The sequence below is a fragment of the Triticum dicoccoides genome, chromosome 5A, assembly GCF_002162155.2.
Source record: "Triticum dicoccoides isolate Atlit2015 ecotype Zavitan chromosome 5A, WEW_v2.0, whole genome shotgun sequence".
In the NCBI taxonomy this organism is placed as follows: domain Eukaryota; kingdom Viridiplantae; phylum Streptophyta; class Magnoliopsida; order Poales; family Poaceae; genus Triticum; species Triticum dicoccoides.
The window spans coordinates 47550804-47573011 of record NC_041388.1 but is presented as its reverse complement, the minus strand read 5'-3'; the positions used below and the strand labels follow the sequence as shown (position 1 = coordinate 47573011).

The following is a 22208-nucleotide window of genomic DNA, read 5'->3' as shown; positions in this document are numbered from 1 at the left end:
TTGAGACTGGCACAAATGGCGAAGAAGGGTGCGTACGGCAGGCCTTTGGTGAAGATGTCTGCAAACTGGGCGCTAGTAGGGACGTGCAGAACACGAACGTCGCCAAGCACCACCTTCTCGCGAACGAAATGGATGTCAATCTCGATTTGCTTGGTCTGGCGATGCTGAACGGGATTGCATGACATGTAGACAGCCGAGGCCTTCCCACATGATCTGCGAGTTATTGATTTCGGGCTACGACAAGGAGGAGGTGTCTGAGATCGTTGAGGAGGTTCTCCCTTCGGACGATCCGGCCAGGGCAGGACTACATTCAGGGGAGAACACAGAGATGGTCCGGCGGGCCGTTCATCGGAGGACGGCGGCGTCGGCAATTAGGCCATGGAAGGGCCCCATCCCCATGGTATGTATGCCTAAACTCACCCCGTTCGATTTGGTTGGGCCGGAATCTTGGACTTTGGTCGTTGGGAGGAAGAAACGTGTCCGGGCGGCGGCCGGCCGGGCACCGGTAGCGCCGGCGGAACCCACGCCGAAAATCCCGAGGATCGGGATCGGAACCGCCAGGGCTCTTCGTTTGAAATGTCTCCTGGGCGTGGACGGGCCAACGACGGCAGTTGGGCCGGCTTCGCCTGGGTATTTGGCCCAGTGCAACCCGCCGAAGTGTGGGCCGGAGTCTATATGGCCCTGACTGATCCGGTCGAGCCTGTTTTGGCTTTGATCGATCATCTATCGATCGAGGCCCACAAACTACCGAAGCACGCTTTAACTCTCGGGATCGGTCGCCATGTTTGGTAACGCCACCCTGAAGATCTTTCTTTCGTTCCTGTAAACATGACGGTTTAATAAAAAGCTTTGTGAGTTTGCCTAAAAAGATTGATCGATCGAGGCACCAGCCGATCATAGTGATCGTTCTTGTGCCGAGACTGCTGCTAGGGTTCGGCGGAGTGTTGCGCCGGGATTCCCTACATGCAGTGGTAGAGCTTGCCTATAACGCCCTCGATGCGGCTATATCTCCCACGTGTCGAAGCACGACTTAGAGGCATAACCGCATTGAAAGCAATGTCGCAAGTGAGGTAATCTTCGCAAACAACCCATGTAATACATAAGGGAAAACAGATACATAGTTGGCTTACAATCGCCACTTCACACAATTACATGAATAAAGCATTACATCATCCAAATACAATCAAGGTCCGACTACGGAACCAAAATAAAAGAAGAACCCCAAAAGCGACACGGTCCCCGATCGACCCCAACTGGGCTCCACTACTGATCAACTAGAACGAAACAACACAAAGCGACAAGATCTTCATCGAGCTCCTCCTTGAGCTTGGTTGTGTCATCTGCACGGACTCATCGGCACCTGCAAGCTGGTTTTGGAAGTATCTGTGAGTCACAGGGACTCAGCAATCTCGCACCCTCGCGATCAAGACTATTTAAACTTATGGGTAAGGTAAAAGGTATGAGGTGGAGCTGCAGCAAGCGACTAGCATATATGGTGGCTAACATACGCAAATGAGAGCGAGAAGAGAAGGCAAAGCACGGTCGATAAGAGAATGATCAAGAAGTGATCCTAGAACAACCTACGTCAAGCATAACTCCAACACCGTGTTCACTTCCCGGACTCCGCCGGAAAGATACCATCACGGTAACACACGTTGTTGATTCATTTTAATTAAGTTAAGGTTCAAGTTATCTACAACTGGACATTAACAAATTCTCATCTGCCCATAACCACGGGCACGGCTTTCGAAAGTTCAAATCCCTGTAGGGGTGTCCCAACTTAGCCCATCACAAGCTCTCACTGTCAACGAAGGAATAGACCTCCTCCCGAGACATTCCGATCAAACTCGGTATCCCGGTACAACAAGACATTTCGACAGGGTAAAACTAAACCAGCAACACCGCCCGAATGTGCCGACAAATCCTGATAGGAGCTGCACATATCTCTTTTTCAGGGCACACCGGATCGTCCAAACTTCCGGTAGGCCAGCCCAGAGTTGCCCCTGGTGGCCACCGGCGGCTGACAAGTTGGGCCAACACTCAGAGGAGCACTGGCCCGGGGGGTAAAATAATGATGATCCTCAGGAGCGCAACTCCCAAGGGAAAAGAAAAGGCTAGGTGGCAAATGGTAAAACCAATGTTGGGCATTGCTGGAAGAGCTTTACTTAAGGCGAACTGTCAAGGGGTTCCCATAATAGCCCAACCGCGTAAGGAACGCAAAATCCGGGAACATAACACCGATATGACAGAAACTAGGGCGGCAAGAGTGGAACAAAACACCAGGCATAAGGTCGAGCCTTCCACCCTTTACCAAGTATATAGATGCATTAATTAAATAAGAGATATTGTGATATCCCAACAAGTAAAACATGTTCCAACAAGGAACAACATCTCCATGTGGCTCGTGTGTTCCATGGCAAGCTAGAGGCTATGAAAGAGATGTTGTTCAAGAAGAATATCCTGGGTGTTGTCGCACATGTATACGTAGTCGAGTTCCAAAAGAGGGGCCTCCCCCACGCACACTTTTTGATGATCATGGACTCTGCCTATAAGCTTGTCGTTCCGGAGCAATACGACCGACTCATTTCTGCCGAGCTCCCAGACAAGCAAAAGTATCCTGAACTCCACGCCTTGGTGGTGAAACATATGATGCACGGACCATGCGGTGCTCTCAACCCCAAAAATGTTTGCATGCAACAAAACGAGTGCAAGTGCAGATACCCGCAGCCGTTCAATGAAAACACGGCACAAGGCAAGGACTCATGCCCTGTTTATCGTCGTCGAGATAATGGTCGGCAGGCTAAGGTCCGGGGTAAAATGTTGGACAACAGATGGGTTGTGCCGTATAACCCTTACCTTCTGCGGATGTTCAATTGCCACATCAACGTTGAGGTTTGCTCCAGCATAAAGGCCGTCAAATACCTTTACAAGTACATATACAAGGGCCATGATAGGGCTTCTTTCAACATCGACCAGCCAGACGCCGATGGTAACATTGATGAGATCAAAAGATACGTAGACGCGAGGTGGGTTACTCCTCCAGAGGCGATGTGGAGGATATTTGGCTTCCCCTTATGTGCCAATGACCCGCCTGTCCTACAGTTGCCTCTTCATCTCCCGAATATGCACAGGGTGGCATTCAATGAGCAAGCTCACTTGACCGACGTAGTCGCCTCTGAGAAAGCTTCCAAATCCATGTTGACAGAGTATTTCAAAGCTAACCAAAACCATCCGTGGGCTAGGAATATATTATACAAGGATTTTCCTGGAAGGTTCACATGGCAGAAGGGTAAGAAGTATTGGAAAGAGCGGGTGGAGCGTTATCAGATAGGTCGAATTGTGTCTGCCAATCCTACGGAGGGGGAGCGCTACTATCTGCGTGTGCTGCTAAACCATGTTGCTGGCAAGACATCCTATGAGGACCTGCTCACCGTGGACGGTAGGCTATGCGGGAGCTTTAGAGAGGCTGTCGAAAGGTTGGGACTCATCGAGGCAGATAACACGCTCGACGACTGTCTTACCGAGGCAGAGCAGTGGGCAATGCCATGTTCGCTCAGGAGGCTCTTCGCAACAATTTTGGTGCACTGTGAGCCAGGCGACGTGCGTGGTTTATGGGATAGGCACTTCAAGCCTATGTCTGATGACTATCGGCGATCACACACGTGCCCGATTGAGGTGGAACAGATGGTGTTGCTTGACATTAGGGGTATGTTGCAGTCCATGGGCAAAGACATAGCTGATTTCGCTCTTCCATGCATTGACGATGCGTTCGACCCAACCGAGGGCGAGGCCAGAGAAGTGATTGAGGAATCCAACGTCGATTTTGACATCAACGACACTAAATTGGCTTCGTCGCTAAACTCGGAGCAGAGGGTTGCATACGACGAGATACTAGCTTCTGTTGAACGCGGTGATGGGGGTGTGTTCTTTGTTGATGGACCGGGAGGTACAGGGAAGACCTTCCTGTACAGGGCACTGCTCGCCAAGGTTCGAAGCGAGGGAAACATCGCTATCGCTACCGCGACATCAGGCGTCGCCGCTTCTATCATGCCTGGAGGCAGGACTACCCACTCGAGGTTCAAGATCCCATTGAGCTGCGATGATGGCGCCTCATGCACCTTCACGAAACAGAGTGGTACCGCCAAGCTACTGAGGATGGCCTCATTGATACTATGGGACGAGGCCACCATGACTAAGCGACAGGCGGTCGAGGCACTGGACAACAGCATGCGCGACATCATGGGAAGACGGGACCGACCCTTTGGAGGAAAAACTGTTGTGTTTGGCAAGGACTTCAGGCAGGTGCTTCCGGTCGTCAGGAGGGGGTCCCGGGGTCAGATAATCGATGCAACCCTCCGAAGTTCACACCTCTGGAAGGGTATGCGCCAGCTAAGGCTCGTCATCAACATGAGGGCTCATAATGACACCTGGTTTGCGGATTACTTGCTAAGGGTAGGCAATGGCACCGAGGAAGTTGACGATCAAGGAAACATACGACTCCCTGAAGATATTTGTGTGCCATCTACAGGCGAGGGTGACAACCTGGAGAAACTGATTGACCATGTGTTTCCGAGACTAGATGACAACATGTCCGATCCGAATTACATGACTTCACGCGCAACCCTCTCCACCACAAACGACAACGTCGACAAGATAAACATACGCATGGTAGAGCGTTTTCGGGGAGAAGAAGTAATCTACCATAGCTTTGACAGTGCAGAAGACGACCCGTATGGCTACTACGCTCCCGAGTTCCTAAATGGATTGACTCCCAACGGTCTGCCTCCGCATGCACTCAAACTGAAGCTCAACTGCCCTGTCATACTTCTGAGGAACATTGATCCGGCTAATGGTCTGTGTAACAGGACGAGGCTTGTGGTGCGAGGTTTCCAGAGGAACGCCATCGACGCAGAAATCGTGATTGGACAACACGCGGGTAGGAGGGTTTTCCTTCCTCGAATACCCCTATGCCCGTCTGACAACGACATGTTTCCATTCAAGTTCAAGAGGAAGCAATTTCCTGTAAGGCTTAGCTTTGCTATGACGATTAACAAGGCTCAAGGACAGACGATTCCGATCGTTGGCGTGTACCTACCTAATCCGGTGTTCTCTCATGGTCAACTCTATGTTGCATTGTCTCGAGCCACCGCGAAGATCAACATAAAGATCCTCATTGAGAAGGAGAAGGAGAAGGAGAATGGCAAGAAGCAAAGCAGTAAATCAAAGAAGCGAAAAAGACCTGCCTTGTCCTTACAGACCTCGATGAAGAACATCGTCTATAAGGAAGTCCTTACAAGCTGAACTCCGCTCTTAGATATGACAGGGATTTACTCTTATGCTACATATAATTTGGTGCTCTTCGGTGTTCTTGTACAGATCTCTATCTTTCGATGTAACCAATTGAACTTTATTATGTTTATACTAAGTCAAGTAATAATATATTGCCTCGAATTTGAGACTTTGCAAGTTGCCAAATTTTGTTGTATGTGACATTATTTTTCGTTTTGCTGGTTTGCTTATGTATATTATTCTTTTGTTGTTTTGTAATCAATCATCTACTACATCTAAACTCAGCTCTGTTTTCCTGCACAAATATTGCACACTGCCTGGGTCACTCTGTTGTTGTAAAACTAGACTCCACTGGAGTGTTCTACATTAGAGAAATATTTATGATGCGGCCCCAAAGCAGGCACGGACATTGTTATTTATTTATTTATTTTTGTTATGTTATTTATTTCCCTTAAGCAGAATAACTCTGGTTGCTTGATCATGACCGGAGACTATCTTTGGTATTAGAACTACAGTTACACCAATGGGTTATTTGCATCTCAAGTTAAATTAGTCACTGTTAATCAACAATGAAATGTGGTCGTTGGTTCTTTGATAATTGATGGTACAGATGGGCAAAGCAGCAATAATATACCACACTGGATTAATGGTACAGGTGGTGAAAGCAGGGATGATATACCACACTGGATTGATGTTACAGATTGGACCCAAATACCTCCCTGATTTTTTTTCCAAAGGGTGCGATACTGGACCACCACACAATATCGAAACTACATCTTTATATTATTTATCATATGTGGAGGTCTCTGTATATTCTCTTATTTCCCCCTTATTTGAATTTTATAATCCTTACTTTTCAATACATATCTGGACATTGGTGGGACAGAATGTAAACATAAAAAATATAGACTTCTTGTTGAGATTAATATGCACCTTTATTACATCCAGGGATAGGGTTTTGGAGAATTTTCATCCGCTTGGTTACTTTCTCACGCCGTGCCCGTAAAAGAAAGTAGACTTTCAGCGACCAGATTTGTAGCTTTTGTAATGGGGAGTGTGAATGTGTATCCATGGGATGTATAAGAATATGCAAATTCAAAAAGAATACATTCAGAATAGTCAAAACTGAAAATTGTGCATTGAACTGACCGTTTCTGCAAGGCTATGGCTGTCAGTTGCTTGACCCCTTCTTGCCCTCACATGGATGAAACCTTGCTTTGGTGGTGGGGGATTTTGACCAACAGCCTTAGTAGTATTTCTTGAATTAGCTTCAGTATCTTTTCTGAAACTACCACTCTCATCACTGGACCTATGTGCCTTGAAACACTTTGCTTCTGTATCAGTCTGCACATTAAGATTCCAGTGAATTAGCGATTAGGACAGACGGGAGAAAGAACAATGATCACTTGCTCTCTGTATAAGCTGTGCTGTGGGCATTTTTCTTTATTACTAGAATATAACAAAAATATTGTAAACCACCTTCTAGCCTGCCAAGTGAAACAACTACTAAACTGTCAATCGGCACAACACAACTTTTATAAGGGGAACAAAGATGGCACCACTGAAATCAAATATCACATATGACAATAATGATAGCTTGCAGACCATCACGAATATGATGCCTGCTAAAATATCACAGTAGGTTATCATGTTTATACTCAATCTATACTGTACTCACTGGACGATTTATACTCCCTCTTCAGTTATAAAAAAATACAGTACTCTGTATTCCCGAGTACTCTCATTGCAAACAATAATATTACACGAAAATATCACAAATATATTAACTTTGATCTCTGTTACTAATTAGGAAGAAGGTCATTTCTACTGAAACCACAATGACAATGTCAATCCCACTCCTAGAGTTGTTGCAGATCAACAGCTGCTGTGAGTACAAGAACTCTCCTCCTATCTGCAAGATCAGCAGTACAAGCAATACATTTTCTGAGTATATTTTCATATTTTCAGAGTACTTGAAGCAAGATTACTAAAGTTACTGAAATTTACTTCAAGCAAGATTACTGGAGTAAAACACGCTCACTATGTTTACTGAAATTTTACTAAAACTGTGCCCACAACTACATCTCCTACTCCTAATCTGTACCCATACGCATACAAATAAATTGTACCCTATTCCTAATCTGAACCAAAACGCACGGGCAACCATGAGTAAAGGGAGGGGACAGGGGAAGCTCACCACGCGCTAGAGATGCTGGCGAAGAGGAGCATCGTCGAGCAGGATATCCTCGAGCAGATGTACGTCGTCGAGCAGGATGTCCACGATGCCGTAGGAGACGAAGGGGAGGGCGTACCCCATGCAGCCAGGCCGTCGGCGACTGCTCCTCCCGCTACTCCTCACAGCACCATCTTCAAATTCAGAACCGCCGCCTCCACTCCTCACCATCTTCAGATGTGCTCTTGCTCCTCCCACTCATCCTCATCGCGGGGACGTCCAGACACTTCAGATCCAGCCATGGGTACAACTCACCAGCTGCTCCTCGCCTCCGCTTTGGTAACAAAAACAATCTTGTGGCGACCTCGCTGGTGCAGGCGACGCGGGTGAGAGGGAGCGGCGAAGACGTCACAAGAAGGCGGCGGCGGCGACGCGTGTGGGGTGGAGGCGAGCGTCGACGTCGACGCAGGCGAGATGGCGGCGGTGACGCGAGCAAGAGAGGCGAGCGGCGGCGACGCGAGCAGCGGAGCGAGGCGAGCTAGGGATTTGGACGAGAGAGTGGGGAACGAGTGAGTGAAGCGAGTGAGCCAGCGAGGGGCAAAATTGAAAACGGACGAAGTTTCTATTACCTTTGTTCCGAAATATAAGTATATGTGACGATAAATGAACGTGGATTCTAAACGCTCTTATAAAAACTTTACGGAGGGAGTGTATGTTCATATATTTATATGAAATCAGCAGTATCCAGTTTTTTATTGCAAATGAAAAATGTGTTAGTCTGACTTTTGTTCTAAGATATTATATTTATTTATGTAATGCAGTATAAAATATTCTTTGTATTTTTATATGTTCCACTTTTGTTCATCAGAGATAAAAAGTGATGGATTCCAATGATGTTTTAGAAATATCATGCACGTCGGCACTGACGTAACGATGACGGGTCGAACTGAGACACAACGAGAAGAGGTGCATACCACTAATTCTTCTTTATATGTATGAAATGAAATGAATTCCTCTTCATTCTTTTGTGCTAAAAGAAGAAAGTTAGATTCGGCGATGCCCCTCCCCTTTCGGGGCGCATTCCGATTATGTTATCCAAAAGGTGTATTTTTATATGATTATTTTTTCAGGACATGGGAGAGATAAAAATGTATTCTAGCGACGTTGAAAAAGAATCCATCAACGAGGGTTCTGAGACGATGTCGTTGGAAGGGGACGAAAGGTTTTGAAGTTTTTTACAACACAATGACATTGAAATTGCAGGGATTTGTCTGGCTATTTTGGTTTTCATTTTATGCTCTCGCGAAACGGTAAAAAACTGGTGAAGCTGGTTGGCGCGGTGAGTATTGTCCGTTACAGACATTTTTAGACCTTCCACGTGAAGTATTCGTGTTAACTACATATATTTCTTTTGCATGATAGGTGTGAGTTGAGAAAGTAGTTTTTATTATACTTGCTCAAACATCATGTGAATGAAGTTAAAGAGCACTTTTATGATATTGTGCAGGAATTTCTTAAGCCCGTCAAGTAGATCTTAATAATTTATAACATATTTTTAGTTGGGTCATCATTTTATATGTATACATTGTCAATTTGCCATTTTGTTATCGGTTTAAATTACAAGTGAAGTGGACTTCAATTATTATGCAATTGTGACCGTGTTATATTATCTCTACCTGTGAAATTTAACATGCATTATCTTTATATAACTTCAGCTAAATATTTCAGCAGCCCGTGGCAACGCACGGGCATTCTACTAGTAGGTAAAATAGATGGGGCATCTAGGTGCCTGGGCACCTTGATTGTTTTGGAAACCGTGATATATTTAATTAGTTTTCTACTCATTCTTCATGCAAGACTTTTCATACTTATGATTTATTTTTGTTTCCTAATTATTAGGCATGCAAGACTTGCCATATAATAAATCGTATTAATGTTTTTTTTATTTGAACTGTCATGGTTATCTAATGCGCGTATTTTTGTTTCCTAAATATCTAATACATACCAACTGGTATATACTCAATATTTTTTGAACTCTTACATATCATTTTTGGTTCCTAACTATCTAATATGGGCATCAAATACCTACTAATGAAATTATTTACATACGTGATATGTATATACCCAATAATGTATTTCCTAACTATCTAATACTTGTATCCGGTACCTACTGACAATGTACATACACGGTACGTATATTCCAGGTCACGTAAAATATGGCTACATATATACCTTGCTATGTAAAATATACCCAATGAACTTCTACTGTACCTTCGTAGCAAATAAAAACTCCTAGTATACCCACATAGTTTATACGACATGGTCACATAAATATTCTAGTATATTCCCAACGAACATAAATAAAACAGTATACCCAATGTGTCTGCACACATATATACCCGGCTATATGAAAAAGTGTAGAAACTGTTAGGTATCATGTCAACGTATATATAGTAAAATATGGCTACGTATATACCCGACTACATGAATTATGGCATCCATAGGTATCTGAATAGCCGGGTACAAATCTCACATCTGGGGGGTATGCAAAAAAATATGATGGGTATGCACATACCAAAAAAATATCCATTTTGAAAAAAGCTTGAAGACGTACATGTGTATTTTCTCATGGAGACAAAAGATAACTATACCTTCTGTTCCCAAGACGATCATATACATACGTATCTAATTATGTATATGACTTCCTATTTTTATGTAAAAAAGAAAGAAGTGCATGTATAAGAAATAAAGTTGGGGACGTACCATGAAGCATGCATGGACGGACCATTAATTGCTAATTTTCCCCTATATTGTTTAATCTGGGCATTAAGTGTCCATATGAAGCAATAATTTGCAATAATTCTTTCCTAATAAAGAGCTAACATGGTTGACCCAATACTGCTAATACTAATTACACATGCACACATCTTAATGTAATCCAACGGTTTGTAGGCAAGGTGCTTGGGCACCTAGGTGTTCCAAATTGGCGTTTTGAATGAAAGGCGTTTTGAATGCCGTTTTGTCTTCATCATTTTCACACACACGAATTTGATCGTATCCTGCACAGAGGTCCACAATGGACAAAGGGAACTTGTTTTTGACAGTCACTGAATTCAGCTTGCAACAATCAACACAAAATCGCCAACCACCCTCTTTTTTCTTTACCAGCAAGACAAGGGAAGCATAGGGACTCAAACATGGTTGCAAGACGCCTGCAGCAATCATTTTAGCTACCCGACGCTCGATCTCGTCTTTTTGTTGCGGAGAATATTTGAAGGATGAGAGTTCGGGGCGTATGACCAGGTTCCAGATTCAAAGCATGGTCATAAGCACGATGAGGAGGTAATTCTGAAGGTTGTGCAAAAACATCTGTTTTGTAAAACATTGAGGTCTAGCGGTAGGACGGTACTGATGTTGCCCTGATCATGCACCTGATCCACAATTGCCATTGGCCATACATCATTTACAGTTAAAAGCGTGCTCTTGGTTTGGACGGACGGAAGCCGTGGCTTCGACGGCGCCGTTGCAACCAGCTCTAAATCTAGCCAACCGAGTCATCGGAACGAATTTCACACCCGTCGCAATGGAATTTTACGGCCGGGTCGAGAGAATTTGGGCGCATGCGGACGCAAGTCTAGGCTGTGGTTACCAAATTGCGAGTGCCCTGGGTAGACTGCAGTGGGAGAGGATTGGGGAATTGGAGGAACAACAGAGAATAAGAGGAACGAACATAGAAGGTGAGAGCGGTTCCGGCGAGCACATTCCAAACCACTTTCCCCTTGGCTTCTTCCTTCGATCCCCCAACCCCCGAGTCCAGATGAGTGAGAGCGGTTCCGGCGAGGACATGACCCACCGCCGCCGCCGCCGCGGCAGCAGCCCGCCTACGGGGCCTGCCTCCCTGCCGGGCGACGGCGATCTCCTCTGGGAGATCCTCCTCCGCCTCCCGCCGCAGCCGTCCTCGCTCCGCCGTCTGCAGGCAATGGCGGCGCCTCGCCACCGACCCCAAATTCCTCCGCCGCTTCCGCGAGCACCACCGCAAGCCGCCGCTCCTCGGCGTCTTCGAGTGCCGCGACGAAGCCGTGGTCTTCACCTCCGTCCTCGACCCTCCCGACCGCATCCGTCCCGAGCGCTTCGACCTGGGACGCTACAGCGGCCGCCGCGACTACACCTTGGCCTGCTGCCGCCACGGCCGCATCCTCGTCTTAGACCATGTGGACGGATGCCTCGTCGTGTGCGCCCCCATCACCGGCGAGCAGCGCCGCGTGGCCGTTCCGCCCGAGTTCATGACGGCCCCCTCAACACGTGGAGGTGCTCTTCGCTACCGGCGACATTGGCCACGTGCACGGAGAATGCCACTCCGGCCCCTTCAAGGTGGTCCTGGTGTCCATGATCGGAGAGGATTTTCGACCCATCGCTTGTGTCTACTCCTCTGAGACCGGCTTATGGGGCAGTCTCGTATCAAGTCCATGTTCACCTCCTTTCGGGTATGGTAGAACTGGCAGACTTGTTGGCAACACACTTTACTGGTTGCTTTGGTCTGTTATGCGGGATAGCATACTTGAGTTTGATTTGGAAAATTTGAGTCTGGTTTTGATGGATCAGCCACCCATTGACGATGATTTTCGCCTTGCCGGCTGTCAGATCATCAAGGCTGAGGATGACGCTCTTGGCTTTGCCTATTTGTCTTACCCAAGCTTCCAAATGTGGCAGAGGAATTTCAATGCTCATGGTGTTGCCATATGGGTGCTGTGGAAGACCATCGAATTGCATAGCATTCTTGGGCTTCCTCCTCATATTCAGAGACCCACAGCTGAGGTGGTAACTGTTACGGACTTGATCTTTCAAAAAACTGTTACGGACTTGGACCATGCTGGGAAGATGGGAGTTATACTGAGCTATGCTGAGGATACTGATGTAGTTTTTTATATTTGTGGATGCAAATGTCTACATGGTTCAACTTAATCCAATGCAATCCAAGAAACTTCATGAAACAAAGTGCATCCTTGACAACTATCCTTTCACAGGTTTCTATACACCGGGTAATTGCTCATCTTAGTCCTAATATTTTAGGAACAACCCAATCCAGCTATATTTCTTACAATGTTGCCATATGGGTGCTGTGGAAGACCATTGAATTGCATAGCATTCTTGGGCTTCCTCCTCAGATTCAGTGACCCGCAAGTGAGGTGGTAACTGTTACGGACTCGGACCATGCTGGGAAGATGGGAGTTATACTGAGCTATGCTGAGGATACTGATGTAGTTTTTATATTTGTGGATGCAAATGTCTACAATTCAAGTGTATCCTTGACAACTATCCTTTCACAAGTTTCTATGCGCCAGGTAATTGCTCATCCTTAGTCCTAATATTGTAGGAGCAACCCAATCCAGCTATGTTTCCTACAATGTTGCTCAAACATCTTAACTGTGCCTCTTAAGTCACTAACAAGTTAAGCTTAATCAACAATCGTCCCTTTGATAGATGGACAAAATTTACTCATGGCTTTATTTTTACTTTTATATGTCATCACTAGTTGTATTTATTCTTGGAAGATCCATATCAAATGTCAAATGAGTAAAAAATGCAAAATCAAATGCCACTTAGTTGGCATGTGTGCAATCTCAAACTAGTTGTATTCTTTTATCCGGTACTTCTTTTCTGTTTAACTGTTTTAATTTTGGATTTTTTAGTCAATGATAACAACTTTTGTTTACCTTCTTAAATAGGCACAGCCATTGCTGATGGATCTAATGGAGCTGAAAACGCTGCACAACACATTGGATGATTGCTAATGTGCTGAAATGGTTCAGCATGTAAGAACATCTTCTGAATATAGCTTAAGAGATATGGAGAATTATGTCTTTTTCTCTATGGAAATATGTGGCTGCCAACATGGGTAAAATGCACTCTCAAAATATCATCAATTTGGCTGTAGAGATTCACGCATGTAAATAACATACACAACAATTAAAATGACGGTAATGCCGAGATAAAATGACTCTTTTTGTTGCAAATGATATCCAAACGTTGAATATATGTGGATGTTAAAATGATGTGTACCTATATGGGCATTCATAGTGTTCTCCTTGGTTTAGCTTTTGCAAAATCATTGAATTAGTAGTGCATTTTGTTGTTATAAACATCAGCCATAATGGCCCTACAAGTTGAAAACGAGAAGATTGACGATTTTGCTTTGTCCAGCTATACATTAGTAGTCAATTTTGTTGTTATAAACATGAATAAGTTGGAGGCTACGTATTGGTATCCAATCAGGTTATTGATGGATTGATGATTTTGCTTTCTCTAGGCGAAGGAACAGCTGCTGCAGTTCTAGCTGGGTCTGTCGCATCGTCTATGTGTTTGGCAGAATTTATAAGTTATCTACCCGAACTTCCTGAACGTGTGCTAAGTTTCTAATGTAACAAGATGCTTTTAAATAGCCTACTATTTTGCTGTATCTCCCGAGTAATATTTTCAGTCGTATTTCATTGTATCTTGTTTATTTTATATGGTTGTGCTTGGCAGCCCTTCTCATCAGCCAGGATTGAGTTTTGTAGTGCATTTTTTACTCAGTTAACCATAATCAAACATACTGAACAAAATCCAATCGATGGTATATGTCCTCCAAGAAAAATCAAGCACCTTTTCAGTTATATCGAGATATACTCACCGTGTAGTATATGTCCTGTATCATGGTAGTAGTAGTGATTGGTTCGACATGATTCACATTGTGGGTTTTAAATTGAGCCATAATGTCTCTATACAAACATTCACACAACTGGGGAACACAAAAAACTCCATATGCACCGGATGCCTCTATACATACATTCACACAACTGAGGAACATAAAAATCCATATGAACCGGAAGCAAAGATATGGATGTCGTACAGGAGGAAACTTAGGTGCTTGCAAACCTCATGGGAAAACAAGTGCTTATCTTTAGTACTCCCTCCATAAAGATAACTAAAGGAGTGATCTAAATGCTTTTTGTCATACTTTGTTCGACAACTGCTTCTTACAAAGTACTCCCTCCGTTCGGAATTACTTGTCGTAGAAATGGATGTATCTAGATGTATTTTAGTTCTAGATACATCCATTTCTGAAACAAGTAATTCCGAACGGAGGGAGTATATTGGTGAGATTTAAGGTAGCAAAAGATGCCATTGGTGTCGAGCGTGCAGGCCAGGGCTTTGTAGCTGAGCCACACAGCGGTTCCACCCGTAACTTAAAAAATTCATAAGTAAATTAAAAAATGAAGTAAATATGCTAAAGAGCATGCAAAAAATCATGGTGAAACAACATTCAAGGAGCTCTACACAAAAAGAAAAACGAGTCTTCAAGCCACACAACATCTTTATTCTTGGTTTTAACTCGGATGCAATGTATAGCATAAGTCCTATAGCCAACAGAGCAGAGATGGTTTACACGCCCCAAGCCTTAGCGATTAGCAATAATTAGTCATGGTATCAGATGCATAGATCTTAACATTTGCTTCTAGAGACTAGTTCTGGCCATTAGATAAGGTCCACAAAAAGCTTGATAATACAATACAAAAACTACTACTAAAGAAACAGATATATATTGTGATCCGCAGAAGACAAGGCACACTGCATATATTTTACAAGGAACCCTGCTGCAAATAGCTTGCACCAGGAAACGGAAAAAGAAGAAAGCCTCGTGATTATTTCCAGCTGCCTTCAAAGTTGGCGGCTCCAGGCAATATAAGCGTATGTTGTCCACGCTAGAAATTCAACCTTGTACTACCCAACAAGAATCAGACCATGTTAATTTACCTCTTCTGACAGAGGGCTTTCCATATATAAGAACCATCAAGCTGAACCGGTTAACCCGGTTGCCTTCCGCTCCAACCAAAAATTTGCTGGGCTATGGGGGGTTGATCAATCAAGAGCTTTTGCCTCCAAAGCTGCCGAATCCACCCCAGCTAGAGCCAGAGCTACCAGAGTTGCTACCAAACCCGCCAGACCGCCCTGAACCAGAACTCCCAAACCCACCACTTGAGCCGAATCCACCTCCACCACCACCTGATCGGCCAAACCCTGAATCACCGAATCCACCACCACCACCTGATCGGCCAAACCCTGAATCACCGAATCCACCACCACCACCTGATCGGCCAAACCCTGAATCGCCAAATCCACCACCTCCGCCGCCGCCTGACCGACCAAACCCACCACCTGAACGACCAAAACCGGAATCACCAAACCCGCCACCTCTGCTGGAAGAGTTGCCAAAACCACCACCGCGGCCACCAAAACCACCACCACGTGAGCGCCCACCTCCACCTCCACCTCCAAACGAATCATAACCACTAGCCATTGTCAAGTCAGAACCTTCAACATTGATCTTTGGAAGCTGCAAAAAAGAGAACACATTGAGCATAAATGCCATAAGAAAAAACTCAAGCAGCGACTTTAAATGACACAAAATCTCACCTCCGTAAACTTGCCTCCAACGTCATTCTCGATGCCCCTGACAGCTCTACTTTGGTTGTAGCTGTACATCACAATTGCAGTGCCTTTCTTCCCAGCACGGCCAGTACGGCCAGACCTGTGAACAAATATCTCTGAATTGTTTGGCAATTCATAGTGTATCACCTGAAACAAGGAAACACAGCCAGTCAAGGGGTTTGACAGCAGATGTTGCAATGAGATAATGTTGCCAGCTTTAAACAGATTAATAATGCAGTTCTAAATGACAAAAGGAAAGGCAATGACAGAAAAACACTAACCAGATCCACATTTGGAATATCCAAACCACGAGCAGCAACATCAGTGGCAATCAAAGTATTAAAGCGCCCTTCACGAAATCCTTGAAGTGTCCTCTCTCTCTGTTGTTGTGTAATATCTCCATGAAGAGCCTGACACTGGACACTTCGACTCATAGTGTATGACAACCGATCAGCATCCCTTTTTGTTTGCGTAAATACAATGCACTTGCCACCTTTAGCATGGTCCTGCAATGAACTCACACACACATTACGTCATAGAGTGCAGAAAGAAACTTAGATAGCACTTAAGAAAAAAATATTCCATTGATACTACAGAGAAAACATCCTTGCCTGAATCAATTGCCCAAGGACAGCAGGTTTTGCATGATTCTCTGTAGCAATAGACAACAGAGAAATCCCTTCTGCCAGCTTCTGGTCATCTTCACCCACCTAGAAAAGAAATAGTATCATAAACCAAATCCAGCTAGTAGCTATGTATTTTCTTAATTAAACAATGTGCTTATGATGTCATGCAGGTGCAACAAAGAGCAAACTTAACCCATAAATGTTACTTAGTTCATAACTTTGAAGTTTATTAACTTCAAAAATGATTTAACGCTATACAAATCTTCAGGGAAAGACTAAAGAGTTGCAGGCACATCCACACATATTATCAAAACCTGAAATTGACTATGCAAGTTTTCAAAAGAAAAAGGTGTCTTTGGCATTTACACCACCAGAATAATTTTCTTAATCCTCTTGATACTAACACTAATGCTTATCTTACTAGAAAAGACGCAACAAAAGTCCAAGCCTAACATAACAAAATTGAAGTTACTTCTCATGATAAGTTCCAATGCAAGTAGAGACAGCAAATGCATGACAAATAAGGTCAGATATGGATACACAAATTTTGCAATGAAATCAAAGTTGCAGTGTTCAGTAAAACATGGGTAAGCATCACTCACAAGATCAACTATGACAGGATCTTTGAGGTACTTCTGCATCAGCTTGCGTATCCAGGGTGGCATTGTTGCGGAGAACATCAAGGTTTGACGTTTGGCAGGCACATTTTGCAAAATTTCCTCAACAGCTTCATCAAAACCCACTGACAGCATCTGGTCTGCTTCATCGAGAACAACAAACTGGACATTTGACAAATTCAGAGCACGTCTATTTAGCAGATCAATTACCCGTCCAGGTGTCCCAACAACTACATCAACACCCTGGCTAAGTCCTTTCATTTGTTGCTGAATTGGAGTGCCTCCATATACACAGAGTGTATCCAGCCGGGAAGAATCAACAAATTCTTTCTCAACTTGTTTTGCAAGTTCCCGTGTTGGTGCCAAACATATCGCCAGGGGATATATTCCAGGTCTGTGAATCCAGAGATTCAATTGAGGTGACAATGCAACACAAGATGGCACTAAAAGGAGTAGAGGGAAAATGAATAATGATTGATGCGAAAAATGTCCAAACTTACTTGTTAGCTGCGTTATGGCGAATAATTGCATCCATTATGGGGATTCCAAATGCCAAAGTTTTCCCTGTCCCCGTTTTGGCACGGCCAACCATATCCTTGCCTTGCATTGCTGGCTCAAGGACAGCTCTCTACACATCACAGCAAAAGGAAGGGGATTTTAACATCCAAAACACAAGGCATCCACTAATGGTGTGATCATGTAAGCAGTAAACAATCTACCCTAGTGCCAGGAGAATATTGAAAGATGACAAACATAAAGGTACGCACAAACAGATAAAAAATTGGACCTATACAGGGATGGTTTGATTGACTCAATCTAGAAGCAGAAGTAAAAAAAACAGCTGAGCATGCATAACTATTATCACAAGAGAAAGGGACACGCAAGCACATAATAATACAGAGTGATAATCGCAGCTGCTGAACAATATGATGCAACCTTAAATTTTTTGTCTCTCGTTAGAAATTACAAATTAATTAATTAAGGTTCCATAGACTAACTTATATAGTGTATAAATTTCACTGGCAATAAAACATCTGTCCATTCAGAACGAACCAAAAGATCACAGTTGCCTCGCATAGGGCAGTGAGGTAGTGGAAAACCACACAAAACTATCATAGTGGGGAAGAACTGCTCCGCAGTTCCGCGCATCGGAGCAAGCCTCCTTCTGAGCTATGTTCAGAATTAATTAACTGCGGAGAAGTTACAACATTCCAAAAGGAGGAAATGTTCTCGTTCCTACAGAACACAATTAACTGGGCAGCAATCAATCAAGCAGTAGCCCCAGAGAGCAAACAAACCACGGACGATCAAAGGAGGTAGTAATCACGTTCCAATCGAAGAGAGGGGGAAAAGGCTGCGTGCCTGCCTGCTCCCCTTACCTGGATGGGGAACAGCTTGGTGATGCCCTTGGCGGAGAGCTTGTCGACGATCTCGGACGAGATCCCGAGCTTTGCGATCTCAAGCCCCTCCTCCTTGGCGCCGGCGCCGGCCCCAGCCACGCCCCCCGCGGGCTTCCTCTTATCGTCGTAGTTCCACCCCTCGTCCGCCGCGAACTGAGCGTGCGCCCCGGCCCGCGCGGCCCCCGTCTCCCGGAACCCGAGCGGGGCCGGCCTGGAGTGGAACCACATCGCCGGCGGCGGGAGCGGCGACCTTGGGGGCAGGACCGACGCCGACGCCCCGGCGGCGGAGGGGCCCGCCGGGTGCTGCAGCAGCGCGGCCAGGATGGCCGACGCGGCGCGCCTCCGGAGGGGATCCGCGCGGCGGATCATGGCGTACATCCTGGCTGGCCCTGGCTGCGGCGGCGGCTAGGGTTTATGGCGGCGGCGGGGTTTAGGGTTCTGGTGAGGAGGAGGGGGGGACGAGGAGTGGAGAGGGGGAGAGAGGGAATGGGGTTGGGTTAATAGCCAGGCACCACGAGAGATATTTCTGCGGCTCCGGCGCGCGCGTACGGGGCGGAAATATCCCCTGCTCCCACGGACACCGACGGGTGGGGTCAGGAAGTCACCACCCAGGCGGGCCCCATCTGTACGTGAAGCGGTGGAGGTTGCCTGGGGTTGTTGCGGGTGCCTCTAGCAGTAGCTGGGGTGAGTGAAGAGGTTACGCGGGAGTGCGGAGGGGAGGTGAGACGTAGGGAATGACTTGTGGAGCCACGAGCTTGGCGTGCCCGGGTGTCAGTGGGTTAAGGGTAGGAGGAGGTTTATGACGACGCATTGCTTGGAGGAAAAGCTATGGCGGTTTAGGAGGCCCTGGGCTTATTGCTCGGCTGGGTTGTTTCGCATGGGCTGTTGAATGTCGTGCGAATTCTTTTGAATGGGCCGGTTGTCAGGTGCTCAAAATTATTTTAGTTTGTAGTTTAATTATTTTTTTCAGGAGTAAACATGCTCAAATTTATATAGCGTTTGTACTCCCTCCGGTCCTTTTTACTTTGCATATAAGAATTGTCTGAAGTCAAACTCCACAAAGTTTGACCATATTTATAAGAAAAATATCAGCATCTACCATGCTAAAGTTATATAATATGAAATTTTAATTCGTGACGCATCTACTGGTATTGATTTCACATTATGAATATTGATATTTTTTTCTATAAAGTTGGTCAAAGTTTACGAGGCTTGACTTCGGACAAATCTTATATGTGAACTAAAAAGGACCGGAGAAAGTAAGTGTTGTGATCAAGAATTAGCTCTTAGCTTCAACAGACACGACCATAGAAATGAAGAGATAGTTCCTGAGCTTCACAATATCGTGAGGCCGCAAGCGCCCTTCTTGGTCTTTCTGTATGTAACAAAGATGGAAGGGAGGAAAGCTAAGGCCAACTACAATGCACTGACCCATTTTGTCTCGCTGTGTCTGTTTGGGTCTGGATGGACAAAAAGCACGGATGAACGCAGCAACCCATTTCATTTGTATGTCTATTTGTGCTCGTTTTGACCCATTTTCACTCCAAATTTAAAAAGAAAGTTGACAAACTTAAAGAGTGTTCATGGTTTTTGAAAAGAAAGTTCACAAACTTAAAAGGTTCATGAATTTGAAAGAAAAAAAAAGTTCATCGATATTGAAAAAATTCATCAAATTTTTTGAAGAAGCTCATTGCATTGGAAAACTTCCAGGCAGGAAAATATTGCTTTTGCGAAAAACACAAAAAAATAAAAAAAACATTGATTTTGAAAGAAAGTTCATCGATTGTGAAAAAAAATCATTGATTTGAAAAATGTTCACAAAAGCAGGTAAATATTATCATTTTCTTAAAGTTCATCGAATTTTAAAAATAAATTCATGCAATTTGAAAAAAAATCCCAGTTCGAAACGCAAAAATAAACGAACAGAAAAACAAATGGGCCGGACTACGAACTGGACCTAGTGTATAGGGGGTGTGTGCCCTTTACAGATTACCCTATAAACGGCGCTCCCCCTGCCTCCCTCAAAATACCTTTTAAATGGCGCTTAAGGCGCCGATTAGGAAACGCCTGTGACAAAACCAAGGACACCTATGCAAAAGCCAACCACCGAAATCATTAGTTGAGGAGTGTTGGGGAATGCAGTAATTTCAAAAAAAATCCTACGCACACGCAAGATCCATCTAGGTGATGCATAGCAACGAGAGGAGAGAGTGTTGTCCACGTACCCTCGTAGACCGTAAGCGGAAGCGTTATGACAACGCGGTTGATATAGTCGTACATCTTCACGATCCGACCGATCCTAGCACCGAAGATACGACACCTTCGCGATCTGCACACGTTCAGCTTGGTGGCATTCCACTAACTCTAGATACAGTTGAGGTCGAAGGAGAGTTTCGTCAGCACGACAGCGTGATGACGGTGATGATGAAGTTACCGGCGCAGGGCTTCGCCTAAACTCTACAACGATATGACCGAGGTATAAATCTGTAAAGGGGGGCACCATACACGGCTAAACAATTAACTTGTGTGTTCTAGGGTGCCCCCCTCCCCACATATATAAAGAAGGGAGGGGGAGGCCGGCCGGCCCTCCTTGGCGCGCCCCCAAGAGGGGAATCCTACTAGGACTCCAAGTCCTAGTAGGTTTCCACCAAAAGGGAGAGGGGGAAGGAAGGAGAGGGAGCTGGGAAAGGAAAGGGGGCGCCGCCCCCCTTCCTAGTCCAATTTAGACTCAAGGGGAGGGGGGCGCGGCCTGCCTTTGTTGGGGAACGTAGCAATAATTCAAAATTTTCCTACGTGTCACCAAGATCAATCTAGGAGATGCTAGCAACGAGAGAGAGGGAGTGCATCTTCATACCCTTGAAGATCGCTAAGCGGAAGCGTTACAAGAACGCGGTTGATGGAGTCGTACTCGCGGCGCTTCAAATCGCGGAAGATCCGTTCTAGTGCCGAACGAACGGTGCCTCCGCGTTCAACACACGTACTGTTGGGGAACGTAGCAGAAATTCAAAATTTTATACGCATCACCAAGATCAATCTATGGAGAAGTCTAGCAACGAGGGAAGGAGAGTGCATCTACATACCCTTGTAGATCGCTAAGCGGAAGCATTCAAGTGAACGGGGTTGATGGAGTCGTACTCGTCGTGATCCAAATCACCGATGATCCTAGTGCCGAACGGACGGCACCTCCGTGTTCAACACACGTACAGCCCGGTGACGTCTCCTACGCCTTGATCCAACAAGGGGAGAAGGAGAGGTTGGGGAAGACTCCATCCAGCAGCAGCACGACGGCGTGGTGGTGGTGGAGGAGCGTGGTACTCCAGTAGGGCTTCGCCAAGCACCGCAAGAGACGAGGAGGGAGAGGGGCAGGGCTGCGCCAAGAAGGAGATGTTCTCGTGTGTATGGCAGCCCAAAACCCCCACTATATATAGGGGAAAGGGAGGGGCTGCGCCCCCACCTAGGTTTCCACCCCTAGGGGTGGCGGCCAGCCCTAGATCCCATCTAGGGGGCGGCCAAGGGGGGAGAGAGGAGGGCGCACCACTAGGTGGGCCTTAGGCCCATCTGAGCCTAGGGTTTCCCCCTTTTCCCTTCTCTCTTCGCCTTGGGCCCTGGTGGGGGGGCGCACCAGCCCACCTGG

The 22208-nt window shown here is 45.5% G+C and overlaps 1 protein-coding gene and 2 long non-coding RNA genes across 3 annotated transcripts; 1 reads left to right on the top strand and 2 right to left on the bottom strand.

The window, feature by feature from the left end:
* Positions 1-5715: 5715 nt before the first annotated feature.
* LOC119299091 lies at positions 5716-8045 on the bottom strand. Its single transcript, XR_005146080.1, has 3 exons — positions 7487-8045; positions 6439-6633; positions 5716-6328 (listed from the first exon to the last, which is right to left on the bottom strand). It is a non-coding gene; the product is annotated as an uncharacterized LOC119299091 (long non-coding RNA).
* Positions 8046-11000: 2955 nt separating this feature from the next.
* LOC119299089 lies at positions 11001-13950 on the top strand. The gene is made up of 3 exons (XR_005146079.1): positions 11001-12804; positions 13189-13275; positions 13770-13950. It is a non-coding gene; the product is annotated as an uncharacterized LOC119299089 (long non-coding RNA).
* An 848-nt stretch (positions 13951-14798) lies between these two features.
* On the bottom strand, positions 14799-19042 carry LOC119299088 (DEAD-box ATP-dependent RNA helicase 9-like). The gene is made up of 7 exons (XM_037576376.1): positions 18554-19042; positions 17675-17802; positions 17160-17568; positions 16543-16641; positions 16213-16437; positions 15917-16078; positions 14799-15836 (listed from the first exon to the last, which is right to left on the bottom strand). The coding sequence occupies exons 1-7, from the start codon at positions 18950-18952 to the stop codon at positions 15366-15368; spliced, it is 1893 nt and encodes a 630-aa protein (XP_037432273.1). The 5' UTR covers positions 18953-19042; the 3' UTR covers positions 14799-15365.
* Positions 19043-22208: the final 3166 nt, after the last annotated feature.

Excerpts from the sequence above, each read along its gene's own strand:
- LOC119299088 (XM_037576376.1), bottom strand. The coding sequence starts at position 18,952 with ATGTACGCCATGATCCGCCGCGCGGATCCCCTCCGGAGGCGCGCCGCG. Across the intron at positions 17,569-17,674 it reads CGCCATAACGCAGCTAACAA|ACCTGGAATATATCCCCTGG; the intron begins GTAAGTTTGGAC and ends CTGGATTCACAG. Across the intron at positions 16,642-17,159 it reads ATCCTGTCATAGTTGATCTT|GTGGGTGAAGATGACCAGAA; the intron begins GTGAGTGATGCT and ends TTTCTTTTCTAG.